Here is a 26,167-nt window from a genome sequence, read left to right as displayed (position 1 = left end):
AGTTAAACAGGATTTCTGCTGTTTTAAAAATAACCTAAGTAATAACCTTATCAATGCATAATTTCTCGTATCCTCTATAAGATAGCCCTTATTTGCAGAGGTTGGCAAATGAGTGACTATGAAGACTACTTTTTGGAAAAGATTCTATCTCCAAAAACATGGAATAAATTAGTACCCTGCCACTACTGATATTTAAAGTACACTAAGAGAAGGAAAACCTTCAAAACAAACAAACATTCACTCACATTTCACTTTGAGTTTAGATGACTTAACTCCCATTTTTCTAATTACTGTTTGAGCTGACTGAACGATCTGAATTTGATAAGGAAACCCCCCGCTTCTCAGAGACGCATTAGAGGACTGGGTTGACGGCGATTACGGAAGACAGTTTACTCGGTGCTTTTAAAACGCTCCTGGAGAGCTTCCTCCCTGCTGGGGCTCGGCGACGGGTTTGGCTCCAGATACACTTTCATGTGTCTGTGACAGTGATTAAGAGGAGCCTGTCATGCTGGAAACCAACAGGCTGGAAGCAGAAGCGAGTGTAGAAACAACAAGTTTCATTAAACACATGGCTCTGATACAGAATGAAAAGAAGTGTTTTTTTTTTTTAATTGACGTTTTAATCCAGGAACCATTTGATATTCTTGTGATGCACTGGCAGTAAGAGCCTCCTCTAAATGTGATGTCCGTCAAATATGACTGTCTTGTAAATAAAGCTAATTCCTCTGTCCACTCATCTCGCTCCTCTTTATTTATTCTGTTTTTCTATTTAAATATTGCCCGCAAGCATTTAAAATAGCAGAGACTAATTGCTGTTGACATTTGCTTCCAAAAGGATTCAGATGCATGTGTATAATGACCATAATGCAGAAGTTACTTTTGCTTAAATGTGACTTGATTAGTTTCCATTCAGGAACCTTTTGTTTTTTAGAATTAAATGAAGTTATCCGACAACTGCTGAATTCTGTTTTTGCTCAAGTTTCTTTTTCCTCAGTTACCTCAAATGAACTATTGTGCCTTGGTGTCACATTTTAACTACTTAGGAATAGATTGAGTTTGGCCCCATATGAATAAAAGTTGTTTGGAGGATTTGGGAAGACGCGCTTGAGAGTCTGTTGACAATTTCTATTAATTTGTGAAGAAAACACAGGTAAATTACAATTTCAGCTTCCTATGGTTTCCTCCATGGTTATATAACAGAATAGATTCAAAAGGAAGAATACATCTCAGTATATGTGTGGTCACGGTAAAAGTAAGTGTGAAGGAGATTTTCTATATTACTGTAAGTCAACTCAGAGTTCATACCTGAAACTCCCCATCTGGAACTGTTGATGGTTACTAACATTAACCATATCCTTTTCAATAGATCAATAGATCTGCATTTGGTTATGGGACGGAACAAATACAGTACATCTGTATGGACACCTGATGCCAGAGGGTTTTAACTTCTAACGCCTCTTCTGATGTCTGTATTTAATTGTCTGGACTGCTGGATTCAGGGTGTGACCAGAGAGGACTGCACCCTGTCTGGCCAAGTAGAACTCTAACATTGTTTTCATTTGGTTTTAAGAGCACAGTATTGGCTTGATTGTTTCTTAAATTTAACTCGATTGTCTGCAATAAATCCTTTTAACTTCATATTTGAACTTTTTAATGAGTCATTTTCTTTCTCTGGATCAAGCCGACACAGAAACAGTCTCAACAGAAAAACAACACTTTCATTGACTCAATATGTATCAATTATGGCTGATCATGTAAAGCTGTCAAAGACTGCATGATTTCTACTGTCTTAACACACATTTCAGTGCGCAGTGTCAATGGATGGCAGCTTGGATATGCTGGCTGTGTTGCGTGTAAATACACAAGGACAATGATGCCACAGTCAGTCAGAGCTGGGAACACTTCATAAACAAGGCCTCTGCTGCCACATTAAAACCCATTTCACCTCTGTGAAAATCTGTCACCTTGTCAGGCTGTTGTGTCTTTGTCGTGATGATGGTTGCATAACTTTCGGCTGGATTTTGGTTGGCTGGAGAGGACATGTTGGTATTAGCTGTGTAGCTGTGGACAACAAACGTCACGAGAGGTATGCAAAGCAGACTAAAGCCGTAAAAACTTGGAAGAATAGTAATGTCAACACAATAGTTTGAACAAAAATTACCAGGATGATATGGCTCTAATGCACTAAAAGACCTATGTGCAGTTACTGTGGTGAAATTTTCTTTCAGATCTTGCCATTACCGCGGGAAGTGGGGGTGCTGGGGGGTGCTGCAGCACCCGGTCTTTTGTCACGCAGTCACGCCACATATTGTATTTCTCACAATGAAAAAAAAATCCCGATAAAGTTGTCTGGTGCGCCGTTGCTGTGCCGCTGGTATCCCTGCTGGATGAGGGCGTGGCACGCTCCACGCTCGTGTCTCCACTCCCCCCCCCCCCGTTGGATTAAAGCGCAGCACCCCCTGTAGACAACATGTTCCCGCGGCCATGGATTTTGCGATTTTGTGACACCATAACAGTCAGATAAAATCCAATTTGAAGATTGCTTTAAGGGTGCTTTCACACCTACAGCATTTGGTCCGCTTGAAGCGGACTAGAGTCCCCAACTCCTGCAGGTTCGGTTCGTATGCGCTGGTGTGAAAGCGGACCAGTTAGTTTTGGTCCGGGACAAAGAACCGTACCGAGACCTCCTCGAGGAGGCAGTCTCGGTGCGGTCTCGGTGCTGTCCGCTGCTGGTGTGAATGTTGACCAGCCTCGGTCCTGTCCGCTCTGTTGTGGAGAAGGCTTTTTGGTCGGCGGAGGCTTCCGTAGCAAGCCGTGCGGCGCATTATGTCACACATGCTGGCCAATCAGGGTTCACTTCCGTCACCCAAAACACAATATTGTGTGAGCAGCGCCACCAAGGGGCTGGAGGGTCACAGTGGTGAGTTCATCTGCAAAAACAAGTGGTGTGAATGAGAACCGAACTAGTTGACGGCTGCGACATTTATGAATAATTTATGTCCGAACCGAACCACTCTAGCAGACTAGTAGGTGTGAAAGCACCCTAAATCACTCAACCTTCCTCTGATGGCGCCATTGAGCTCTTTGGCTTGTGGTGTGATGATTCTTCATGCTTTAACAGCAGAGAGAAGAGTAGTGCCAAAATGTCAGCTTCCACATGACGTCTGTCAACCAGCCTTCAACTCCCCCGGCCATTCATCACTCCATACACTCTCCATCAAGTCAGAGTAGCAGTGGTGGTTAGACCATGCTGTGTCAAACACATTTTAGTTCAGGGGCCACATACAGCACAATATCATCTAGAATGAGCTGGATTGGTAAAATTGTGCTATAATAACCTTTAAATACACATTTCAGAGTTATGCTTTGTTGTGGCACAAAGTATAAGTGGTGAAAATGTCTATATTTTCACAAAGCCAAACAATTGGAACTAAAAATGACTCCAAGCTCAACAGGAAAGGGAAATTTAATGAAACCTTCTGGTGTGAAACTTCCAAAAAGCTTCTCCTATAGCTGTTGCATTATGTATGTTTTTACAAACTAACCCTGACTGCATGGCTTTGAGGTTATTTTGCTCACAATGCAATGGCTAGTTTCTTGGCAGGATCACATATATCTCAGTGTTGATTCTGCTACTCTTAAGAAAACTGCTTAAAAAATTCAGTTCTGAAGTTGTCAGAAACTAAAAACAGTCACACACAGTCATCATGTACTGTTGCTCAATATGAAATCTCAAAGCACCCAACAAATATTTTTGACTTGCAGAAGGTTGAAATAAAAAGATATAGCACATGCGAGCTCAGGAAAAACATGCAAATATGTGTGTGTGTGTGTGTGTGTGTGTGTGTGTGTGGGGGTGGGGGGGGGGGGGGGGGGGGGGGTTGCATTCTTCTCACATTTAAAAAAAACATGACAAATATCATGCCTTCATGGTTGCCTTCATAACTCCTAATTGCTTGTAATGCAAAAATGGTTCAAAGGGCATCGCGGAGGGTTGGGTAAATGAAGGTCTGATTTTTATGTCTTTATTGGAATACAATGATGAATTGTAACCTTTTTGCAATGTCAGTTAGGAGGGCACACACGCCGTCCACTCAGAAAGCCCACTGAAGCTTTTCCACATGACTGCACATAAAAAAGCAGAGCAAGTAAACTCTGTAATTGTGCAAGTCTGAGAATAAGAACGGCGAGAAACAAAGGAGAGGAAAGTCAGAGCGGATTTAAACTGCAACAGTAAACAAGATGCACTGATCACAACTTTGTCGGCGAGATGCAAACATTCCGCCTGTGTCTTATCTGTGTCTTGTGTCTACGGGAAACCTCCAGCTTCTGTTTACATGAGCCTCACTAAGGGACCTGTTACAGATACTTTAAGCTCAGCCCTGGGACGGCTTTGAGGCTGCTCTGAATAGGGCTGTTGTTAGGCAGTGTGGAAATGGGCTACCCACTTAATTCCACCTGCAGCGATATTGACAGTGAGCTTTGCCTGTGTGTATGCTTCTGTGTACATATGTGCATGTGTGTGTGTCCAGTGGTGGAGGAGGTCTGAACTATATTGAGCTCCTGCAATATGACCCACTGTTTTTTCCCTCCTGTGTAGGAGTCGTAATGGAGAATATAGAGTCCAATTCAATTTATGCTTGCATCAGTTTACATTAAGGTACTTGCTGCTAACCCCCACTTTTTCCCCCACATACACACACCCACAGATACACACTTATCGAGCATCAGAAAAAAAAAGCGTTTTGTTCCAATTATAGCTTTGACAGCCTCCTCAGCCACAAAATACAGTGCTATTGGCCCGTTCCCCAGTGTGTCCAAGCCAGTAATTGAAAATCAAGTCTTTGGCTATGCGTGCCATAGGACTTCAGAGTCCCATACCCTATACATGCGGTCGCACGCACATTCTCACTAATGTGCAATTTCGCTTCATGACAAAGCCCCCTTCTCCCTGACGGCCCCCGAGCTGATGTATGTGACACTTCAGACTTCCAGCCAATTCTCGTCCCGTCTCTCCAGAGACGAGAGCGTTGACGAGACACTGAGGCGCGGCATGCTTCTCATCAACAAGTAATTCATGAGACATCATGAGTGACGTGCCGTCAAGGGCTAATTGAAAGGCGCTCAACATTGTTGACTGAAGATTATAATTCAGAACATCACAATGTTTGCTTGGTCAGCAATTCAGGAACCACAGCAACAACACATGTTTTGCTTGAATTGACTTTGTTTTAGGGTTCTATTTAGTCCTTCGATGTGTTAATGCAATGTTGGATGGAAAAAAATACTTAAATTGCAAATACAACAAGTTAATTTTCTGCTGATCACTTTTCCTTCAAAACAATGAGGGATTCTTACACATAAAAGGTAATATAAAAATACACAAAAGCGCTTTCCTTCAATCAGATGTAATTTACATCAAGTACAAAGTTCAGCTTCTTTAGATCTTCATAGTTTATGATGAAAGTTTCATTTTTTTAATTTCCCTAAAAAACAATGGGTCATTCAAGCAGAGTAAAAACACACCCAACATCAGTAGCATAATGTTCCTGAAGACAAAGCTGCCTTATAATAGAAACAGACTGCATGACTGCCCTCCATCGTCTCACCACCAAAAAACTGATCAGCAGTATTGTTTTCGTCAAGTTCAGAAAGTCAGATTCAAAAGCACGGATCTTGCCGCATCAGCATGCACAGCAGTCACTTGTCTCAGCAAATTAATCAGCAAACCAATCTGTCCTGTCGTGTTTATATCGCTCCCATTCTGCGCTCTCTCGCAGGGAAGAAAAGCCGTGAATCTCCGTTCCACTCACTCTTGACAACAACAGCAACGTTCAATCTCCTCAGTGACACTACCTTTTAAAGTCTGCCTCTTTCACAACCTGTGAGACATCGCTCACACGGGATTACTAATACTCTCCAGCAGCTGAAAAAGGCTCTGTCACTGCAGTTAACTGTGCATCACCCCGGGCTCTTCTCTCCCCTTCGCTGAGCATCCCAATGCTTTTCCACTCAAACAGCCACTGTAACTTCAGCTGTAAAGCCCAAAGCGGCTCAGTCTGCCTTCCCAATGAAGTACAAGAGGATTCAAGTAATTAAAGTGAAAATGAAGTGGGATCTGTTTACTGCATCAAAGCTAAATTGTGAAGGTGAGGAGGGGCAAAAAAACCATTGAATCCTTCATTTTTCACCTGAAGTCACCTGAAATCCGAGATGCTTGTCTTGTTGTGTGCTATTGTGTGAAGGTAGCTTCATGCTGGAAATCTTGTTTGACATTAAAGAGCGGAGCGATGCAGGGCCATCATTAGGGGCCTGACATCATGAATAGATCCACAGCTGACACTAGGCGGTCTTTCTTCTACTGCAGGTCTGCATTCTTGGTTTTTAAAATTTAGAGAAAGTACAAAAGGGTGTAAAATATTAAAAAAACACACATTGTGGCACATTTTTTGGTTGTTTTGTGTGGAAAAATAGAAGAAAAGCCTGCCTTTTATTGCTTTTGTGAGCCACAAAAAGTCATAATTTCTCTTCTTCCGCTTAGCTTTTCTAATTAATATCAACCCCAGCGGTGAATAGCACTACCCTGCCACCCTTATCATGTGTGTGAGTATGGCTCTGCACATGCACACCCCTTTGTGTGAGACAGCCGAGTGTGTGTAGCTGCAGGAACAATTGACAATTCTTTTCTAGATTTTCCTCCGGAAAAGACAGAAAAGAAATCCCACACAAGCACCCACAGACAAGACTTTAATAATGTGATCCAGTCCCTTGTTTTTTTAATCAAGACTTGCACGATGTTTTTGAATTTATTCAGTGAAATCTGTGTGTATTCAAAGTGTGCATTGTTGAAGGTGACAAGGTTGAGCTGAGATTCATAAACCACTGTGCTCCAAAACAATACAATAATGTGAAGCTTGCTGTCACACACGCGCGCGCGCACACACACACACACACACACACACACACACACACACACACACACACACACACACCTCAGTAATGGCTTGGTGAGTGCTGCTGTAGGTCTACATGCAGATGTTACAGACTCACCTTACAATTGTCACAAATTGTCAAAATAAAAAAGAGGAATTGCCCAGAATAGTTGTCATGCTTGTTTAGGGGGTTGACACGCTTTCCTCTTATCGGTGCCAATGCGGTGCTGAACTGAAACACTGTCGTTGTTGACTTCTTGCCAGCAGAATAATAACATTCTACTTCTGGATGAATTATTCTTGGATCTATTGTGCAAAGATTTTCAGGAAAACGACAATTTTTTTAAGCTATTCAAGTCATAATCAGGAATTGCGCAGATCCAACTTTTACGATTCAAGAAAGAAAACGGTCAGAGAAAGTGTGCCTATTTTGACCACATCATCATCACACTTAGGGACAAGTGTGAAAGTGATTTTGAAGCGTTAAAAAAGTAGGTGATCCTAAATCAATCTGTTTTCTCTAACCAAACCCAGGCGATATTTCTTGCAGAGCGCTTGGATCGGCGCTCTCTGAGCGCTGTCCAAGGTGCTGACCGCGCTCTGTTTGAAGGGACTCCCCCTGCACGAGCCGCATCCACCGCCACATGCACCAATCAACACCCGCTGTGCGCTCAGACCGTCGGGCGATCATCTCACCTTCCACCTCGTCTTCGGGCAGGTTCACCGGGGCGCTGTAGGAGAGGATGTCAGGGATGGTGCAGATCCCCCTGTACATCAACGTGGAGGTGACCGGATGCATCGGCATGGCTGCGACCTTTGCTCGCCACCTGCGCCCTCGTCATGCAGAAAACGTCTTCCAGAGAGCTTCCCAACTTCCCCCCCAAACACACGGCCACCACGGCCAAGGGAGCAGAGAAGAGAGTCCGTGGGTGATGGGGGGGAGAGAGGGGTGAGGCGCGTGGATTCTGCAGCGTGTCCGTCTCAGTCTTCCCTTTTGGTCAATGGATCGGGAGCAAGGGAGGAAATGTGGGAGGTATCCTACCTCATTGCATTTTTTTTTAAATGGTGAGTTAGGGGGAAAAAAAAAGATGATAAGTAGAGAATAAAGGAACACTACCTGAGGGCGAGAAAACGTGCACGCATATGCATCAGCGACAGTTCCGACAGCCTCCACATCTGAGCTGATTACAGCTGCTTATCGCTCTGTTATGAGCTGACCGATTGGTACAGAATTATCTGGTTGATCCGCTGGTTACGCGTGTTTCCTTTTTTTTTTTTTTTTTTTTTCCTTTTTTCCCCCCTTGTTTCTAAAGTGTCTGCTGCGAGAATATTTCGCGCATCCACTTGTTGGATCCGTGCGCTCACTTGACGCACTCCCGGTCCTCAAGCGCAAGCAAGCGGTCTGATAATCCACAGAAACCTAAAGGACAAGCGAGGTAACAAACATTAAACGTGGCTTTTGTGAGCTTGAGAAGACGGTAGATGAACGCATGTCCAAATCCTCGCTGGGTCTTAATTGGTCGTGGGCATGGGGGCGCATTAGATCCAAGGCAGGAAGCTCTCTGTGGATCAGATAGAGATTCAGTCTCCTCTCTCTCGCTTTCTCTCTCTCTCTCTCTCTCTCTCTCTCTCTCTCTCTCTCTCTCTCTCTCTCTCTCTCTCTCTCTCTCTCTCTCTCGTCTCACCCCCGTCTCTCTGTCTCCCACATACATACACACTGTATAGGCAATCCCTTCAGCATAGCGCACAAATACACCCACCCTCCACTTTAACCCAACATTCAATTACTGTCACCGTGCGCATTACGCTTAAACCCACCGGTTGAGACCGATGGATGTGACTGGTGCAGGACTGGAAATTTACTACTTACAAACGTAATTACGTACCTTTTTTTTTTTTTTTTTGAGTACTGAGCATTTCTTTTGTCGTATATCTCGTGCCTTATAGCACAGTCGTGAAACATTTAACGTAGCCTACCCTCAATACTTTTAAATTCGGAAATGTCCACAGTTTACGCCCACGATTGGAATAGATATTCAAACCTTTCAGCTGTATGCTTTGATAAACTAATGGCACCCTCAAAACAGCGAAATTATTTCTATATGTATGACATTTTCAACAACACTTTCAGTTTCAGTTGTACAGTTTTGTAGTACATGGGCTTGATTAAGGATGTTCTGTGCTCTTTCCACATGTGGTTGTATGAATAAAGGTCTATTGTGCTTTTTGTTCAGAACTGACATGTTCCATGGGATATTTTTTTTTTTTTTTGATTGGAAAGCCAAAGAATATTGCCTAAGGTTTGCTTGTTAGTTCTTTCCTTTCAAATGAAAATTTACATTGGATAACAGGATCTACTTAAAAGTTCAGTCTTTTTACAAAATGCACAAAATATGAGCTTCAAAATTCAGATCAGGAATTGTTTAGCATTTTTTTCCATTTGTTTCTAAGTCAGTTTTGAATTTTAAATTCCAGTTTTTGTGTGAGCCACACAGGTACCACACAGGTGCAAGAAAAAGTAATGAAACAAAATATGAAGATGGCATATGGGTGTTTGCCAGAGGTGAGAGGTCACCCTACTCAAACCAAGGGAGTCAGACTCATCATACTTTTATATACAGTCTGACCAAATATTCTTCTTAATAAATGTACAGGCATTATCAGGATCATTCCATAAATTTCTAATATATTCAAGATTATCTAAAGAGATTTTTTTTTTCAACATGCAACTTTTTGGAAGCTCTGCAGGAATGTCCTGAAGTCATGTAAGTAGTTTAGTTTGCTGTTAGCTGACCCCACCATGAGAAAGTGGATTTTACTGTTAAAAAAATAAAATTAATGTCTATGTGTTTTGTTCTGCTTAATAATTTTCACATTTACCCTCTGCCATTATCCAAAAACACACAGGTAATTCCCATTTACTAGGAATGAGGATGACACTAGCATTTGTGCCTTCAGAGTTGAAGAAGACCTTAACAGAGAGAACTGACTCCATCTGTACCTGCATCTGCACTGGTCACTTCATGCCGTGACACTTCATGCCCACTTTCATGAAATCAGTGATGAACAATTCATCATAAAGTTAACAAATAAAAAAAAACAGGACAGCATGGGTTAAGTTTTTAATTGGCTTGTCTATTGTGAGTCCCTGCATCTTTTCAAGCGTTGTTTATAAAGAAATAGTGAATAGCCTTGATTATCACATCTTTCAATCATGTGTCTTCCACATATAACATTTACATTGTTGACTGGGTGTCCAGGTCCAGTTGGGAGAACAGTTCATCTTTCAAACCACCAGATTTAGCAGTGTTAACCCCATATTATGCCAATTTCTGCTAAAATGTAAGATTATGAGATATCCAAATTAACCTAATATTGGATTTTGTTGGTCCTTTTGTGTGACAAGGGCAAAACAGATTCTTTTTGAGCTGCCTGGACTGATGTGTCTGTATGGAAATTGAGCTTCGAGACTTGAAGCGGGATATGCTTTATAATGTGTGTGTGTGTGTGTGTGTGTGTGTGTGTGTGTATGCAAGAGACAGTGAAAGAGAGATGGGAGAAACAAAGTAGAAATTCCCTGTAGCTTTCAGTGTCATCATCTTCTACTGTGCAGTTTGCTCTGACCCTTTGAAATGGATGTTTGTACATTTCAGCTTCTCAGTCAACATAGTTCAGTAGGTCATTCTAGATAAGATGTAGTAAAGAGATGTTCAATGAAACCACTTGAATTTTCGATGAGCACAAGTAGCCTGCCAGCGAATACCTTGAAATTCACACATCATTTGAGAGAAGAGCAAGCCAGACAGTTTTCAATAAAATGTCTAACTTGTCATATATATAACTATATCTATATCTAACTTTTAAAAATAATTATTGTAGGTGTCTTTTACAAGACAGTCAGTTTGTGTATGCATACAAACAACGACGGTAGTGACTCCTGTGTGACCCGAGAAAGCTAAGTTCCAGTGTCAACCCCAGGTTTGGTTCTATTTTTTCTTTTCGCTTGCAGTTCGCGTAGCTTGAGGATTATGGGATGAGCCCATACGGCATCATAAAGCTCAGTTGCTGGAAGTTTTGCGATTGTGTACAGAGCTCGGAGCAGTGAATTTGACCGCCATAGGCTGCAATGGTAGCTACTTCGTTTTCACCTTCACCTAAGGCGGATTGATGCTGCTGTGGCGTCTCCTTCAGGTGAAAGATTCATTCGTAACCTCCTGGCAGACGGTAAGGTTGCTGAATCTATTATTATTCTTATTCTTGTTGAGTGGTGGAGAACAGCGGCCTCACTCTCCCCTGGCCTTGTTGATGTGCTGGTCACGGCTGCTAGCGACACGGTTGGTATTAGCTTAGCTGATGCAGTGGAGGCGCCCTTGGTGCACTTCTCCCCCGGTTTATCAGAAAAAAAGAAAACCAAATTATTCTGGACCAGTTAGCAACACTTCTAGTGTTACTGCCACTGCCTGTGAGACCACACTGGGCTATCTCCCCCGGCTGTGTAGGCACCATACACCCCCTTTCCTCAGGTTATCGCTCTACCGTTGTTTTCTGATGTGCTGCATGCACCCCTTGCTCAGGGGTGATGGCCAAAGTTTTCTGTCTAAGATCACGTAAGATGACTCTTTAGGAAACGAACCTGTGGTTGATACCGGAACTTATAACCTTTGTAGAGTCACAAGTGATGTTGTTGGTATATAAAGTCAAACTGCGCATGTGCAAAGGGAACATTCCGTGCTTTCAGCACCACCATCTGGAGGTCATCCAGGATTTATAGAACCATAGTTACATTCGTAACTTTCCTTTCTTCAGTCATTCAAGAAAAATCAGCATAACTCTAGATTGCCTTGTTGTTGCATTTGGGAGAAAAGTTTCTACTGGAGAAAGACAGTCACTGTCAAGTAATCAGCATGGATGTCTGCAACCATGGACAGGCTGGATATTATTGTTTGCCAACTGCTCCAACTTATATTTTCCATTGATCCAACACGTAGAACAGAAGATGAAATCACAAATCTATATTTTATGAAAATACACATACAAAAAAAAATAAGTATTCTATATGCCCACATATTTAGACAATGAAGACAGATGATTTAGAGATGGCATCTTTCTACCTGCCTGGATTGGGGTTACAATAAAATAGGAAACCCAAGAGAACAGCAACAAAAAATACCTTAAGCTGACATAATGTACATATATCTGAAACTTCCAGCTCGACAGAGAGACTGTGGGAAAGCAGAAAAAGGTCATTAAGACTACTAGAAAGAACATTTTTTTTGTCATAGATTTACACAACAAGTCATCAGAAAGGCACTTCCGTCTTCTGAATTTCCAGCTGCAGTCAGACACACCTGCAGAGAACCATGGATACAGAAGAAGACATGGAGGACGCAACACAGACCACAGCAAGAGAAAATGAATTTAAATAATTCCTTCATGCTGAGAATTTCTCAAGTTGTTTGAGTCACCGTTTCTGGGACTACACTTTCAAGCACCCGGTTTCTCTTTATGTTACATATTATTGTTTAAAAGCAGAAAAAAAACACACTTGATTTAATTCTACCTAATTTGGTTTTCTGTCATGTGACGAGGTCAAAACTATTCTTCATTCACTGTACACCAAATGCCATGACTGTGACGTGCTTACTATTCATGGAAACCACTGCAGTGATGCAAAACTGCACCTACTGCTGTTTGGGCTGTGCTGACTGACGTGCCTGTAAAGAACTGTGCCAGGGGACATATCAGCAGGGGCTATATTACAGTTCCCATGTAAGAAAGAAAGAGAGAAAGGACACCATCTCCCATATGCTTGGTTTCAATACTATCTGTTATAAAAGCAACTGCAACAATAACAGAGAAACAGTTTCACACGATATTAAAGTATAATGGACATGGCCCCAGACATTACAAATTAATGAACGATGAAGTTTCCAGCTAATGAAAAATAGTCTGAAAGAGGTATTGGTAATTTTATAACAATAAAAAGTTATCAGATGACCTCGGGAGACAATCTGTGTAGAAAACAGAAGGAGAAATACTCTGAAGGGGGAAATTTGTAATGAGATATCATGATAAAGAAGGAAAAAGTGGTACTTAAAAGTAACTGTTGTAATAATAACAAATATTGAAAATATGAAGATAGCATATGATATACAATGACGATAAGTGGACCAAGTTTGACAGTTGCAGGCCTTTATGAGTGAATCATCCCACCTGTTTTCCTTTTTTGAATTAAAATCCTCTATTTATTAATTCTTCAATGAGATAGACCTGAGTGCCTTGTGACACCAAAATGGCTTTGTTTTACAGACTTAAAGCCTCTAATCAGCAAAATATATTAAGGAGCTCTAATGGCAGCTCTTCTTAGGAATTTACCAACAAAATATTTGGATTTCCACATGAAAGCCAACATAAACTAATCCTGGAGTTATTGGCATGACTCCTGATGAATGAGAGTTGGCAGTTCTGTTTTGCTTTGAATGTAAAAGAGTTTAAATTATTGATGCCTTTGTCTAGTCTAAAGGGAGAGCAGCTTCAATCACAGAGAAAAGGAGAGATTTTATCCCTCGTGAAATAAAAACAATTCAGCAGAAGAGCTCCCTTCACTTCACCCTGAAAAAGCATTGAGAAACAATATTTTTGTACCTGAACAGGTGAAAAATTACCATCAGACCACATTTCAAGTGAAAACAGAAATGTATATCTCAGAAGTCATATTCAAAATGTTTGACTTTTTGTTGTTGTTGCTGTTGTTTAGTTGACAAGTTGTCTTTTAGTCGACAGCAATTTAAAGTAAGAACTGCCTGAAATTGTTGTATCACTTTTCAATAATAACCGGTCACTGAGCAGCAGCATCGCCCAATTCCACTCATGAAAAGCATCCACTGTGCTGGCTGGCATTTTCAAATGTTCGTCAGACCACTGGTCAGTGCAAAAGTATTAACAGTGTCCGGCAAACCGTTGGCTGGGCACAAAAGGGCACCAACGTCTTTGTAACCTCAGGTGACATGTGGCACCTTTTATTTCTACTAAAACGATCCACTGAAGGCCTTCTCAACAGGAGGAAACTTTGAAGGTCAGACCACTTTCACATCCGATAGGACCTATGTTCAGACTGCAATGTGCCACCAGGCTCTTTTGTCACTGGAAATGTTTAATGATTCCCCCCCACAGGTTGAGGTCTGGGGAGCTCCAGTTATGCACCTTGTGCATGTGTGCATTAGGAGATATGGTGTTGAGGATGCAGTCAGCTGATCCTGCTGCGCCTTCACACTCTGTTTGGTCACTAAACGCTTCTGTATCCGTGAATAAAAAAATTAAAAAAAAAAAAAAATGAGGAAGAGATGTGTGATGAAAAGCTATATATAAAACATAAGGTTTTTTGGCACTTAAGCTTGTTATCCACCACATGCTACCATCAGTGAAGCAACTGATCTGCCCAAATCTTCTCTGGAGCATGACCAAAAACAGAAAAAAAAAAAAAAAAAAAAAAAAAAAACCCCAGTTACAATAGAACAAGGAGTCCTGCAACAGATGGTTTGCCAATGGGTTGAAAACTGTCATTTCACATCATAGAAGACACACAAAATTTGTATCTGCTAACTGAGACAGTCAGGCAGACAGTCAGGCGTGATCTTTCATTTTGTTGATAGAGAATAAAAAGGTCAGTGTGTTTTGTGCAGTCAGGTTTGCTAATGGACAGACGGAGTCTGAAAAACTAAAGCAGCTTTCAGAAGTACATGTGAATAGAGATCAATATTATTTTGCATTTGTGCATGAAATCAGGATTGTATTACTTGATAGAGGCTGAAAGTTACTGAAGTGGAGCGTTTGGAGTTGTCATTATATGATGTAAACAGTTCGACTGGAGAAGGGGTGGGATCAATCAGCTCCTATTAATTTTCAAACATGTTGAGTTTTCTTTGCTTGTTCATATTTATTTGTGTTATGAATGAAATCTTCATTCATTCACAATTCAAAAGTGGGTCACAGCTTGTCATTAATTTGTTGAGAACCACTTACCTTGAGTCTGGAGATGTGAGATTAGGTTTAGAGATTTGCAGGTTCAAATCCTGGAGCTGACAGGTGATCACTGTGGATCCCTGAATAAGGCCCTTCTCTGCTTCGAGTGTTTAATTGAGGTTAACTATGAGTAACATTAGATAAATGCAGCAGGGTAAACTCCTGCTAATGGGATGAATAAAGTATTATCTTCTTTATTGTTTCAGTTCAATTCGATTGCATAGTGTACAGAAAAATTGATTGTTTCTATTTTTTATGTTTTTTAAACAGCACAGTGATGATGTGAGAAATACAACCTCAATGATCAGGTTCGATTCTGCATCATCGCCTTTCTGTGTGGAGAGTGCATTGTGCAACCACTAAATGTATTATTGCCTTTGCTTTTTTTTTCTTACACAGTTTAACTATGCAAATTTAAAAATGAATCAGATACAGTGGAACTGAGGATGTTTTTTTTTTTTCCAGTCCCCAACATGCAAGAAAATAACTTGCAAATTAGCTGGCACAACTCAGCAGAACAACAAAAGTGGTCTGAAGTTCTGTGATCGCACTCTGGATTCATGAGTCCAATATTCTTCTCATTAGGTGCTGGATTTCACTAATCATCAACCAACTGCAGCTTGGCTTGCTGTCTTCATCTTCTCATAAGCTGGTCTATCCAAAACTGGAAGCTCCAAAAAAGTACTTTATATCTGTAAAAATATTTTCTGTGTGATTTATTATTCACTGTTGCAGGAGACACAGTCATTCTTTATGCTACAGAAGGTAGATCTGGATTCATACTTGGATCATAGACTGTTGTTACTGTCTAATGAATTAATCCAGTAATACAATGTTGTAGAGGAACTAAAGAAGGACTAAATGGAAATGTGATTAGCCTTTTTTCCCCACAGATTAAGGATTTCAGTGAGGATTAGAGGTCTTTACCAAAACATGCCTGAAAATATGTAGTACCAAACAATGTTTTCTGATGCATTTTCGGCAGCAGAAAAACTCATTCCAGAAAATGTTGATAAATTTTCTACACTTAGTTTAAACTGATCAGTATAACTTGGTTTCATTTGTGTATCATCTGCAAAGCAATAGAGTTCTATTTCATCCCTACTGACCGCCAGAGGCGGTGCTGAAAGCACTGGAATGTTCCCCTTGCGCATGCGTAGTTTGAGTATGTATACCAACACAGGTCACTCGTGACTCCCCGGGTAACCCCGGAACCGTATAAATACCAGTTCCCTGACCCGGAATCGGCTCCTGTGTTCTTCTTGCGTTTGTTCGAGGCTTGAAGAATTGAACTTTCCTTTTTTCGGCATATTATTGCTTGGTTGCTGGGAGCCTTGAGACCCTGTTGGTCGGAGCTGCGGACGCCCTCCAAAGGCTGCAACCATGCTAACCTCTTCCATCTACGCCACGGCGACTACCAGGCGCCGCGTTTCCTCGGCAGGAGGATCTGTGCAATCACCGTCACGGTAAGGTTGCTGTTTCTGTCTGGACTTAGCGGATTGAAGGACTAGCCGGAGAGCTCTCCTCTGCCGCACGCATGCCGCTGCCGCTCCGTGAGCACTGGGGCTGTGCTGCGGGCTTGGGGAAGCGGCGCTGGGCGCTACGCCGTGACTGCGTTGCTCGTTGTGGCGTGTGTTGGCCTGCCGGTCGGGATGCCGGCTCTCTAGCCTGGCTGTTTCCGGCGGATAGCGCCGCTGTCGGCAGTGGGAGCGGGTGCCGCAAGGCGGCCGCTTCCCTCTCCCGTGTGTGCTCAGCTAGGCAGCTAGCTTCCCCTATGTTATTCGCTACTGTGGTGCGGGCCGTGCAGGCGGCGTATGCCTCCTTCTCTCGGTTTTCTGCACTAAGTGACATTTGTCAGTTGTGTGTGGCCATGCAGGCGGCGTATGCCTCCTTCCCTCAGTTTCTGCACTAAGAGGCGTTTGTCAGTTGCGGGTGGCCGTGCAGGCGGTGTGTGCCTCCTTCCCTCGGTTTCTGCACTAAGAGGCATTGGTCAGTTGCGGGTGGCCGTGCAGGCAGCGTGTGCCTCCTTCCCTCGGTTTCTGCACTACGAGACATTTGTCAGTTGTGTGTGGCCATGCAGGCGGCGTCTGCCTCCTTCCCTCGGCTACTGCACTGTTGCTTTTTTGACCCGCTGCGTGTGCTTGAGCTGCGCTGCACAAAGCCGAGTGGGGCCGCCTGGTGGCTGTTCCCCCTTCTGGCTGGGAGTGGGTGCTTCGTGCCTGGTGTTCACGGTGGGTTGTGCAGGCGGCGTACGCCCTCTTCCCACAACCCTTCGTATTCTGGCTTGGCTTCAGGTGGAGGATGACCCGAGTGCCTGGTGATGGACGGCTCCCACTGTTGTGTGGCCTGTGGGGTTCCCCTGCAGGCGGATGATGGCCACGACCTTTGTCCGTGGTGCCTTGGCCCTGTTCACCTCAGGGAGGCGCTCTCGGACGACCCCTGTATGAACTGCAGCTTCATGCCTTATGCCCAGCGAGCTGCTCGTCTGGCACAGGTGTCTGCGGCGGCCAGAGGAAGCCAGGAGTCCTCCTCACCGGGGCCACTCCCTGCCCCTCAACCATGGCGGTCTAAACGTCGCGCGGAGACCTCGACGGAGACCTGACCGCCGGGGAAGAGACCAAAGTCAGAGCAGGAGCTCGCCACGGAGGTGGCTCAGCTGCACCGGGAGCTGGTGGAGATGAGGTCTCTCCTGCATGAGCGTGCGCCTGCCTCACCTGCAGAGGAGGGGGCAGCGAGGCCATCCACGCAGATTGCACCCCCCTCCGAGGAGGACGTGATGTCCTTGGCGGAGTCCGCCTCACACTTTTGTGAGGTGTGCGGTGACCAAGTCTCTGTGGTGCCGGGTCAGGAGTCTGCCCGGTCGTCTCAGAGTTCTACCGGTGAGACGGGGGATGACTCCATGCGGTCTATTCTGCGTGCGGCTCTGGAGCGTCTTCAGCTACAGATTCCACCACCAACCCAGCCTGCCGCAGTGAGCGCCTTCTATAGACGCAGGCGCCCTCCCTCTGCGTTCATGGTCCCTCCCTCTGAGGACTTTGTGAGGGAACTGCACTCCTGCTGGAGGGATAGTAGCGGTACTACCCTCCAGAGTGTCTGCGAATGGTCGAGCCTTGGCAGCCATGCATGATGCAGCGGCGGCTGGCTTGGAGCGGATGCCCGATGTTGAGCCGGCCATGGCGGCTCTCATTGTGTCGGCGGAGGAGTCCCTCCGGTCTGAGGTGCGGTGCCCCCGTCCTCAGTGCCGGATCACGGACGACCTCCTTACATGGGCCTACAGTGCGGGTGCGTGTGCTGGGCGGATGGGTAATTCCCTGGCCCACCTCATGCTTGCACTCTCGGCCTCCCTGTAGGGAGGCGTCGTTGATGCTGCCACGGTTAGCTTCTCTGATGCGGCGCTGCAGGCCTTTGCCCTCATCACGCGGGACCTGGGTCGGATGATGTTGTTGCTGGTTTTGGCGCGCTGCCAGGTGTGGCTGGCGCAGTCCCCCTTGTCGGAGGCCTGTCGTCGGGCTCTCCGGGGATTGGCGGTGGAGCCCGGACAGCTCTTTGGCTCAGCCGCCATGGAGGTGTTGGAGAGGTTGGCCCGGGCGCTTGAGATTAGGTGACAGTTGGTCGGCATCAGTAGGGACCATGCCCCCTGCGGGGCTTCTGGGGGTCCCTCTGGTCATTCCTGTTTTCATCCGCCTCCAGGACCCCACCCCGCTGTGGACTACGCCCCCGGACGGGTGTCGCAGGGGGCAGCGGGGGCCTTTCGGCCCCCTCCCCCTAGACAGGCATCTCGGCGCACCCGGTGTGCGGACCCCAGTGGTCACCCCTCTGGCGCCCCTAGGGGCCGGAGGACCAGGGACTGATGCCCGGGGGCCGGTCGTCTGAGCTTTTTCTCGTCAGCAGCTTCACCTCTGGGTGGCTACGGCCGCAGATCCCTGGGTAGTGTCCGTCCTGACCCAGGGGTACAAGCTGCAGTTCCGACGCCGGCCCCCCACCTTTCGCCGGGTCACCATGACCTTCATCAGGGACCCGGCGCAGGCGCTTGCTTTGGACCAGGAGCTGGCCTCCCTCCTGACCAAGGGGGCAATCGAGGCTGTGGACCCCCTGGTGGACCTGGGGGGGTTCTACTCACTGTATTTTCTCGTGCCCAAGATGACTGGGGGATTTCGCCCCGTACTGGATCTGAGACATCTCAACCGCTGCTTACGGGTACTGCCGTTTCGCATGTTGACGCTAAAGGAGGTCCTGCAAGCCGTCTCTCCGGGAGACTGGTTCACATCTGTCGATCTACAGGACGCCTATTTTCATGTCCCCATTGCACCTCAGCACCGGCAATTCCTTCGGTTCGCCTTCAGGGGCCGCCACTGGCAGTTTCGGGTGCTTCCCTTCGGACTTTCCCTGTCGCCGCTGGTCTTTACCTGGGTCGTGAAGGCGGCTCTGTACCTCTTACAGGCACAGGGTATGACGGTGCTCCCGTATATAGACGACTGGCTGGTTTGTGCACCGTCGCAGGCGCAGGTGGCCCGATCCACTGCACAGCTTCTTGCCCACGTGGAGCGGTTGGGCCTCAGGGTCAACCGCCCGAAGTCCTGTCTGGTTCCTGTCCAGAGGATAGACTTCCTTGGGGTGACACTGGACGCTACGGTCATGAGGGCTTGGCCGTCCTCTCGCAGGGTGGATGACATTCTCGGCCTTCTCGGCCTGTTCTGAAGGGGTGTTGTCGTGCGTTACGGCACACTTCTTCGGCTGCTGGGGAAGCTCGCTTCCCTTACGACAGTTGTCCCTCTGGGCCTGCTGTCGTTGTGCCCCAAGCAGAGGTGGTTGAACGGCTTCCACCTGGACGCTCAGTGGCATCGCCACCGCAGGCTCAGAGTGTCATGGCGGTGCCTTGTCGCCCTGGCCCTGTGGAGGGACAGGGCTTGGTTGTTATGGGGCGTTCCGCTGGGCGCGGCCCCTGCCCGCCACAAGACCGTCACCTCAGATGCCAGTCTCACGGCTTGGGGTGCAGTCTGGCACCACAGGGTGGTGCGAGGGTGGTGGTCTGCCCAGGACGGTGCGGACCACATCAATGTGCTGGAGCTGCGGGCTGTACACCTGGCCCTCAGGCATTTCCTCCCCTTCCTGAAGGGGCGGCATGTGGTTGTGCGGTCCGACAACACCTCGGTGGTGTTCTACATCAACCACCAGGGCGGGACCAGGTCTGCCCGCCTGCTGGAGGTTGCTCGGCAGTTGCTCCGCTGGGCGGCCCCCCGCCTAGCCAGCCTGCGGGCGGTGTATCTCCCAGGGGTTCGCAATCAGCTGGCAGACTCTCTCTCCCACCCGGGGTTCTCGTCCGGGGAGTGGCGCCTCCACCCACAGGTGGTGTGTGCGCTCTGGGAGCATTTTGGCAGGGCCGAGGTCGACCTCTTAGCCTCCTCAGAGGCGTTCCATTGCCCACTCTGGTTCTCTCGGGGAGAGCCCCCCGGGCCCTTGGGCCAGGATGCGCTGGCACACCCTTGACCGCGGGCCCTGCTCTATGCTTTTCCTCCGGTCCCCCTGATCTGGCCTACACTCCTCCGGGTGCTATGGGAGGGACACACGCTGCTCCTGGTGGCCCCCTTCTGGCTGGGCCGGGCGTGGTTCCCCCTGCTCCACAGGCTGTCCCGCAGCAGCCCATGGCGCCTTCCCTGCAGGAGGGATCTGCTGTCCCAGCACAGCGGCCGGATCTGGCATCCCTGCCCTCACCGTCTCTGCCTTTGCGCTTGGCTTCTGAGGGGACCGAGCCGATGTTGAGCGGCTGTTCGGGGCCAGTCCGGTGCACCATTCTCAATGCTATGGGCGCCGTCTACCCGGCTGCTGTATCCCTGCAGGTGGCGGTTATTTGCGCAGCGGTGCAACGGCAGCGGGGCGGACCCGGTGCTTTGCCCGGTTCCGGTGGTTCTGGACTTTCTGCAGTCCCTCTTGGACAGGAGCCGCTCCCCGTCCACCCTGTATGTGGCAGCAATTTCGGCTGCCCATGCGCCGGTTGCAGGCAGCACGGTTGGGGGCAACACGTTGGTGTCGGCCTTCCTCCGGGGGGCCTTGCGGCTTCGGCCCCCTAGGGTTCCACGGGCACCAGCCTGGGAGTTACATCTGGTAGCTGGACTCTTTGTGCCTGCCTCCCTTTGAGCCTTTGGTGACAGCGGAGCTTCAGTGGGTGTCCCGCAAGACGGCGTTTCTGCTGGCCATTGCTACAGCGAAGTGTGTAGGGGAGCTGCATGCACTGTCTATCCACCCGACGTGCCTCCGGTGGCACCCGGAATGGGGTGGGCATCACGCTTTGGCGGAACGCCACCTTCTTACCTAAGGTGTTGTCACGGCGAGCTGGCCAGCCCATTTGGCTCGCTCGATACGACCCCCCCTCGGATGACGCGGGGGGCCGGTCAGAACTCCTCTGCCCAGTCAGGGCCCTGTGATGCTGTATGGCAGCTACGGCGGATGTGCAGGTGTCAGATCAATTGTTTGTCTACTACGGTGGCTGTCGTAAGGCCTCTGCACTGTCCAAACAGCGCCTGTCCCACTGGGTGGTGGACACTATACGTCACGCTTATCAGGCCGTGGGCCTGTCTGTGCCCCAGGGAGTACGCTGCCACTCCACCAGGGCGGTGTCTACATCGTGGGCCGCCCTGAAGGGGGTGCCCCTGGAGGAACTGTGTGCTGCCGCATCCTGGACGACACCTGGCACCTTCTCCTGGTTTTACAGGCTGGATGTTGTGCCTCCACATCCGCTGCGAGTGGTGCTGGACCCTACAGAGGCGTCTTAGTAAGGTGGGTGCCTGGCTTCCTCGTGACTGAGTTGGCATTCGTCATTCCAGTGCTTTCAGCACCGCCTCTGGCGGTCAGTAGGGATGAAATAGAACGAGAGTTACGTATGTAACTACGATTCTATGAATCCCGGATGACTGCCAGAATGCTCTGTCACTCGGAATCCTCATAGTACGCGAGAAGATTCCGTAGGAGCCGATTCCGGGTCAGGGAACCGGTATTTATATAGTTCCGGGGTTACCCGGGGAGTCATGAGTGACGTGTGTTGGTATACATACTCGAACTACGCATGCGCAAAGAGAACATTCCAGTGCTTTCAGCACCGCCTCTGGCGGTCATCCGGGATTCATAGAACCGTAGTTACTTACGTAACTCTCGGTTTCAACATTGTTTTCCAATAATACCATGGACCCAAACACAGAGCCCTGTGGAACTCCAAGACGTCATTCAGTATGAGCTGAAGAGAGATTGTTAACATGAACAAAGTGGAATCAATTTGATGAATATAATCAAAACCAGTTTGGCAGTGTTCTTCAATCTCTATGTCGTGGTCCAGTCTCTGTAGGACAATGTTCTGATCAGTTTCATCAAATGCAACACTGAGTTTAAAGAACAAGATCAGTTCAGGGAAGGTTGGATATTTGCCTATAATATGTATAAAACACATTGTGAGGGACCGAGTGGTCACCCCAACTTGGGATCAGCTTGCCTGGTTCAGGTTGGAAGAGATTTAGCAGAGAAATGAGGTGGAGGTTCAGAGGTTCTTGGTTTAAAGTCACACACCCTCACAACAGGCTGTTGACAGAGGCTTCTCCAGACTGACAGCCTCACAGGTGCTCTCTCCCCTCTCCTTAACCATGGTCCTCCCTAAATAAGTACAGCCCAGACCTAATTAACCAATCCCTGGGCTGGATCAAACCAAAATTCTAGGAGGGGTGTCTGATCATCTTATTAATATTGTGGCGTTCGAGCGGCGACTTGCGGGCAAGAAGATGAGGCGAGGTCTGCTCTATTGCTCAACCAAAGCTTTATTGTGAAAACAACCAAGCAAGGGAACATGACACACCAACACCAAGACAAAATAATGGCGGCCCGTAGGCCCCAGGTCACCCCCCAAGTAACCCCCTAGACCCACGGTCCGACACATGTGTAAAATAAAAGGACACAAACAGCACACAATAATGCAAAACACAACCATAATGAAAGGAAACACAAATAAACCACATAGAACACAAACTGGCCCGGAACGGCCCCAAACTTAGTCCCGTTTCACAGGGTGCCTTGCGGCACAACACAGTCCACAGGGCAGCGGCCCTCTAGCGCCCCGAGCGACCCCCGCGGTCGCTACAATATTTAGGAAAATATTTTTACAAAGTCCTCAGCGATATATTGAAATAAATGAAAACATAACTTCAATTGTGCACCACAGATGATCTTCCCCACAAACTAATTCCCCAGAACATAAATATTTACAATAAATACACAACTGTGCTCCCCTTCACACAATGGACTGCTCCTCCTCCCTGCATCAGTCAGGTGAAATACAGCTTCTACAGCCAGCGTGCTCTGCTAGTATCAGCTGGACAGAGAGAAGGAGGAGGAAGTGTGTGTGGTGAGTACTTGTGTGGTGTTTCTGTTTGATTGGGAGATGTTACATCCTCAGGGGGTAGTGGGTGCCACACTACCCATACTCCAGCCGCAGCCACGCCTCTCCTCACTTCTGCCACATTCCCCACAGTCACACATGTGAAAGAGTCCCAGTTCTGCATGAGAAGAGCTGTTACCTTCTCACAGCCCATGGGTTTTGAAAAAGTGGTCTCTTAATGACATTATTACATAGAGGTCACTTACATACAGGTCCACTAACATGGAAATCCCATATAGAGTACGTTAAAACTAAGATTTCTCAAACCATTGCTGTTCTGTACAAATTGAAAGAGTCATTTCGCAATAATTCTTTGTTTCTGTTGTACAATTCATTGATTATACCATATCTGACCTACTGCGTTGAAGTCTGGGGAAATGCTTGTAAGACCTACATTGAACCACTCTTCCTTTTACAGAAACGTGCGATTCGTGCGGTGAATGGAAGTGGTTACAGAGACCACACTAACCCAATATTTATAAAATTGAAATCCTTAAAAATTAAAGAATTGGTAGAACTCAACCTTCTTAAAACAATGTATAAAGCTCACCGGAAAAAATTACCATTTAATTTACAGAATAGATTTGCAAAGCGAGACAGTCAATATAGATTAAGAGGCACTGAAGTTTTCAAACGACCGGAGTCAAGAACCAAATTGAAAGAAAGATGCATCACAACAAAAGGAAACAATTTATGGAATAAACTTGACAGTGAAATTATGAGATCTCAGTCCATTCACATCTTCAAGAAATGTTTAAAAGCACAGTTATTGGGAGGGTACGACTCTGTTTTAAAGAATGGTCAAACTTAGAATGATTGTTTCTTTTGAAAATATTTCATTCAGGTTTTTTTTTTGTATTTACATTTTGTGAAATGGTTGTATTTGATCTGTAATTATTTGTGAAATGGTCGTATTTGTATTTTGATTTAGTGAAATGGTTGTATTTAATTTTGTATTTTTTTTGTGATATGTTAACAAATCTTGACAAATTGTCATTTATTTTATGTTGATAGGGGCAGACATAAGTCTAACTTCTTTCTGTTCCTTTTCATTTCTTTCTTTTAAAAAGAATGAAACAAATAAAATCAATCAATCAATCAATCAATCAATCAAAAAGGTCAGCAGTGAACACCAAGTTACTAAACATAATGTGATCTGATTGAGTATTGTCTCATTCATAAATCGATACGATATAATGGGGGATAAATGTCTTTCAATTAAATATGAACTGGACCTAATAGACTTGCTAAGTCTAGACGATCAGGTTTTATTCTTGATTCTCAATAAAATATGGTTTATAGATCTGTGACGGCTACTGGGAATAGGACTTCAATATTTTACCCTCACAGTTAGGATTTTGTCATTGAAGAAGTTCACAAAGTCATTGTTGCTCCCAGTTAAAGGGATACAGGATCCCCAGAGCTGTGACTTTTGTCAGCCTGGTGATAGTGCTGAAAAGAAATATGTTGGTATTCTGGGGGTTTTTTTTGTTGTTGTTGTTGAAAAGGAATTTTAAGCGGTTCGATTTTGATGAAGTGCTTCTTTAACTGGTTATTGAACTATTTTTCCAACAAGAAATATTTCTAAATTTTAGATAAGTGATTCATTTTTGAGCTGAAATCCTCAATGTCGATTAAACTTTGGTGCTAAACTATGATTTATGGCTTCTTGTTCTTCTTTTTTTTCTTTTATGGGACAATAATGTCAAGTATTGAGTGCAATGATGCTGCTTGGCTATGAATAGAACAAACACGATGGCAACTGCTCTCCATCAGATCTGCAAATGTCACTGAAGTAGCCTATATATTGACTTTTACAGAGATGCCTGTCCTGGGGAGTCTCACACACACTGCTATCAGGTGAAAGGAATTGGGGGGAAGTTTGAAGTCCTCCACCAGCTGATGTGAGTATATAGGTATATATTGTCAACATTTTTTTTTTTTTTTTGTGTGTGTACGCACAAAATAATGAAAGTTATATGCCTGTTATTTTATTATTTATTAAACAAATCCTGTGATGTTACCCTGAGTCAAATTATGACAGGATTGCACCTTCTGCTCTTTATTTGGCTTGACAGATTTTAAAGTCATCTGCCTCAGCTGGTCTGATGGCAATTTGGGGAAAAAGCTGAAATCCTAACCGCCCCACACACACACACACACACACACACACACACACACACACACACACACACACACACACTCCATCTTCAGAAAGAGAAAGGCTCTTAACAAGGACAAAGAACAAGGGAAGAGCCCGGGTGACGCTCACAAGCTGCCTGATTGAATTCTTGCAGATTAAAGGGGAAAAACGACAGGAAGACAGCAATTTCATGTCAGGCTACCTGCCAGACTTTATTGCTTCTAAGGATTTACCATATTTCAAAATAAATAACACCACCTCAGAAGGCTAGATGTAAAAAACACACACACACACACACAAAAAAAAAAAAAAAAAAAAAAAAAATTAAATAAATGACGGCGTATGAAAAATGTGGTCATCTTTCGGAACATTTCGCCTGACAGAAAGCTATAGAGTCTATAAGATGAGGGTTTGTTATGATGCTGCCCCTGTGGTCAGATCCATCTGCTCCCACAAAACAAATAAACCTTTTCAATTCTGACTACGTCCTGAGCTATTGACCAGCAGAGAGAAAAAGTATTGGAGTGAATAATGGCCCATGCTGCAAGGCCATTGAGCTGCTCTCGGATTATAAGCATGAACCCAGAGGGAGCTGAAGGCTGAAAGGGATAGGTGGAGGCAAAAGCTTTTTCTCTCAGTTTGAGGGGGAACAAA

The 26,167-nt window shown here is 45.8% G+C and overlaps 1 protein-coding gene across 1 annotated transcript in view; it reads right to left on the bottom strand.

The window, feature by feature from the left end:
- cabp7a (calcium binding protein 7a) overlaps positions 1 to 7,737 on the bottom strand; it is a 34,498-nt gene extending 26,761 nt beyond the window's left edge. Inside the window, exon 1 of the mRNA XM_030105138.1 lies at positions 7,629 to 7,737. Within this exon, the coding sequence (XP_029960998.1) occupies positions 7,629 to 7,737 (109 nt within the window). The remainder of the gene's footprint in view (positions 1 to 7,628) is intronic.
- Between the last annotated feature and the right edge of the window lie 18,430 nt (positions 7,738 to 26,167).

The sequence above is a fragment of the Salarias fasciatus genome, chromosome 12, assembly GCF_902148845.1.
Source record: "Salarias fasciatus chromosome 12, fSalaFa1.1, whole genome shotgun sequence".
Lineage (NCBI taxonomy): Eukaryota > Metazoa > Chordata > Actinopteri > Blenniiformes > Blenniidae > Salarias > Salarias fasciatus.
This window is presented reverse-complemented; position numbering and strand designations above follow the sequence as displayed.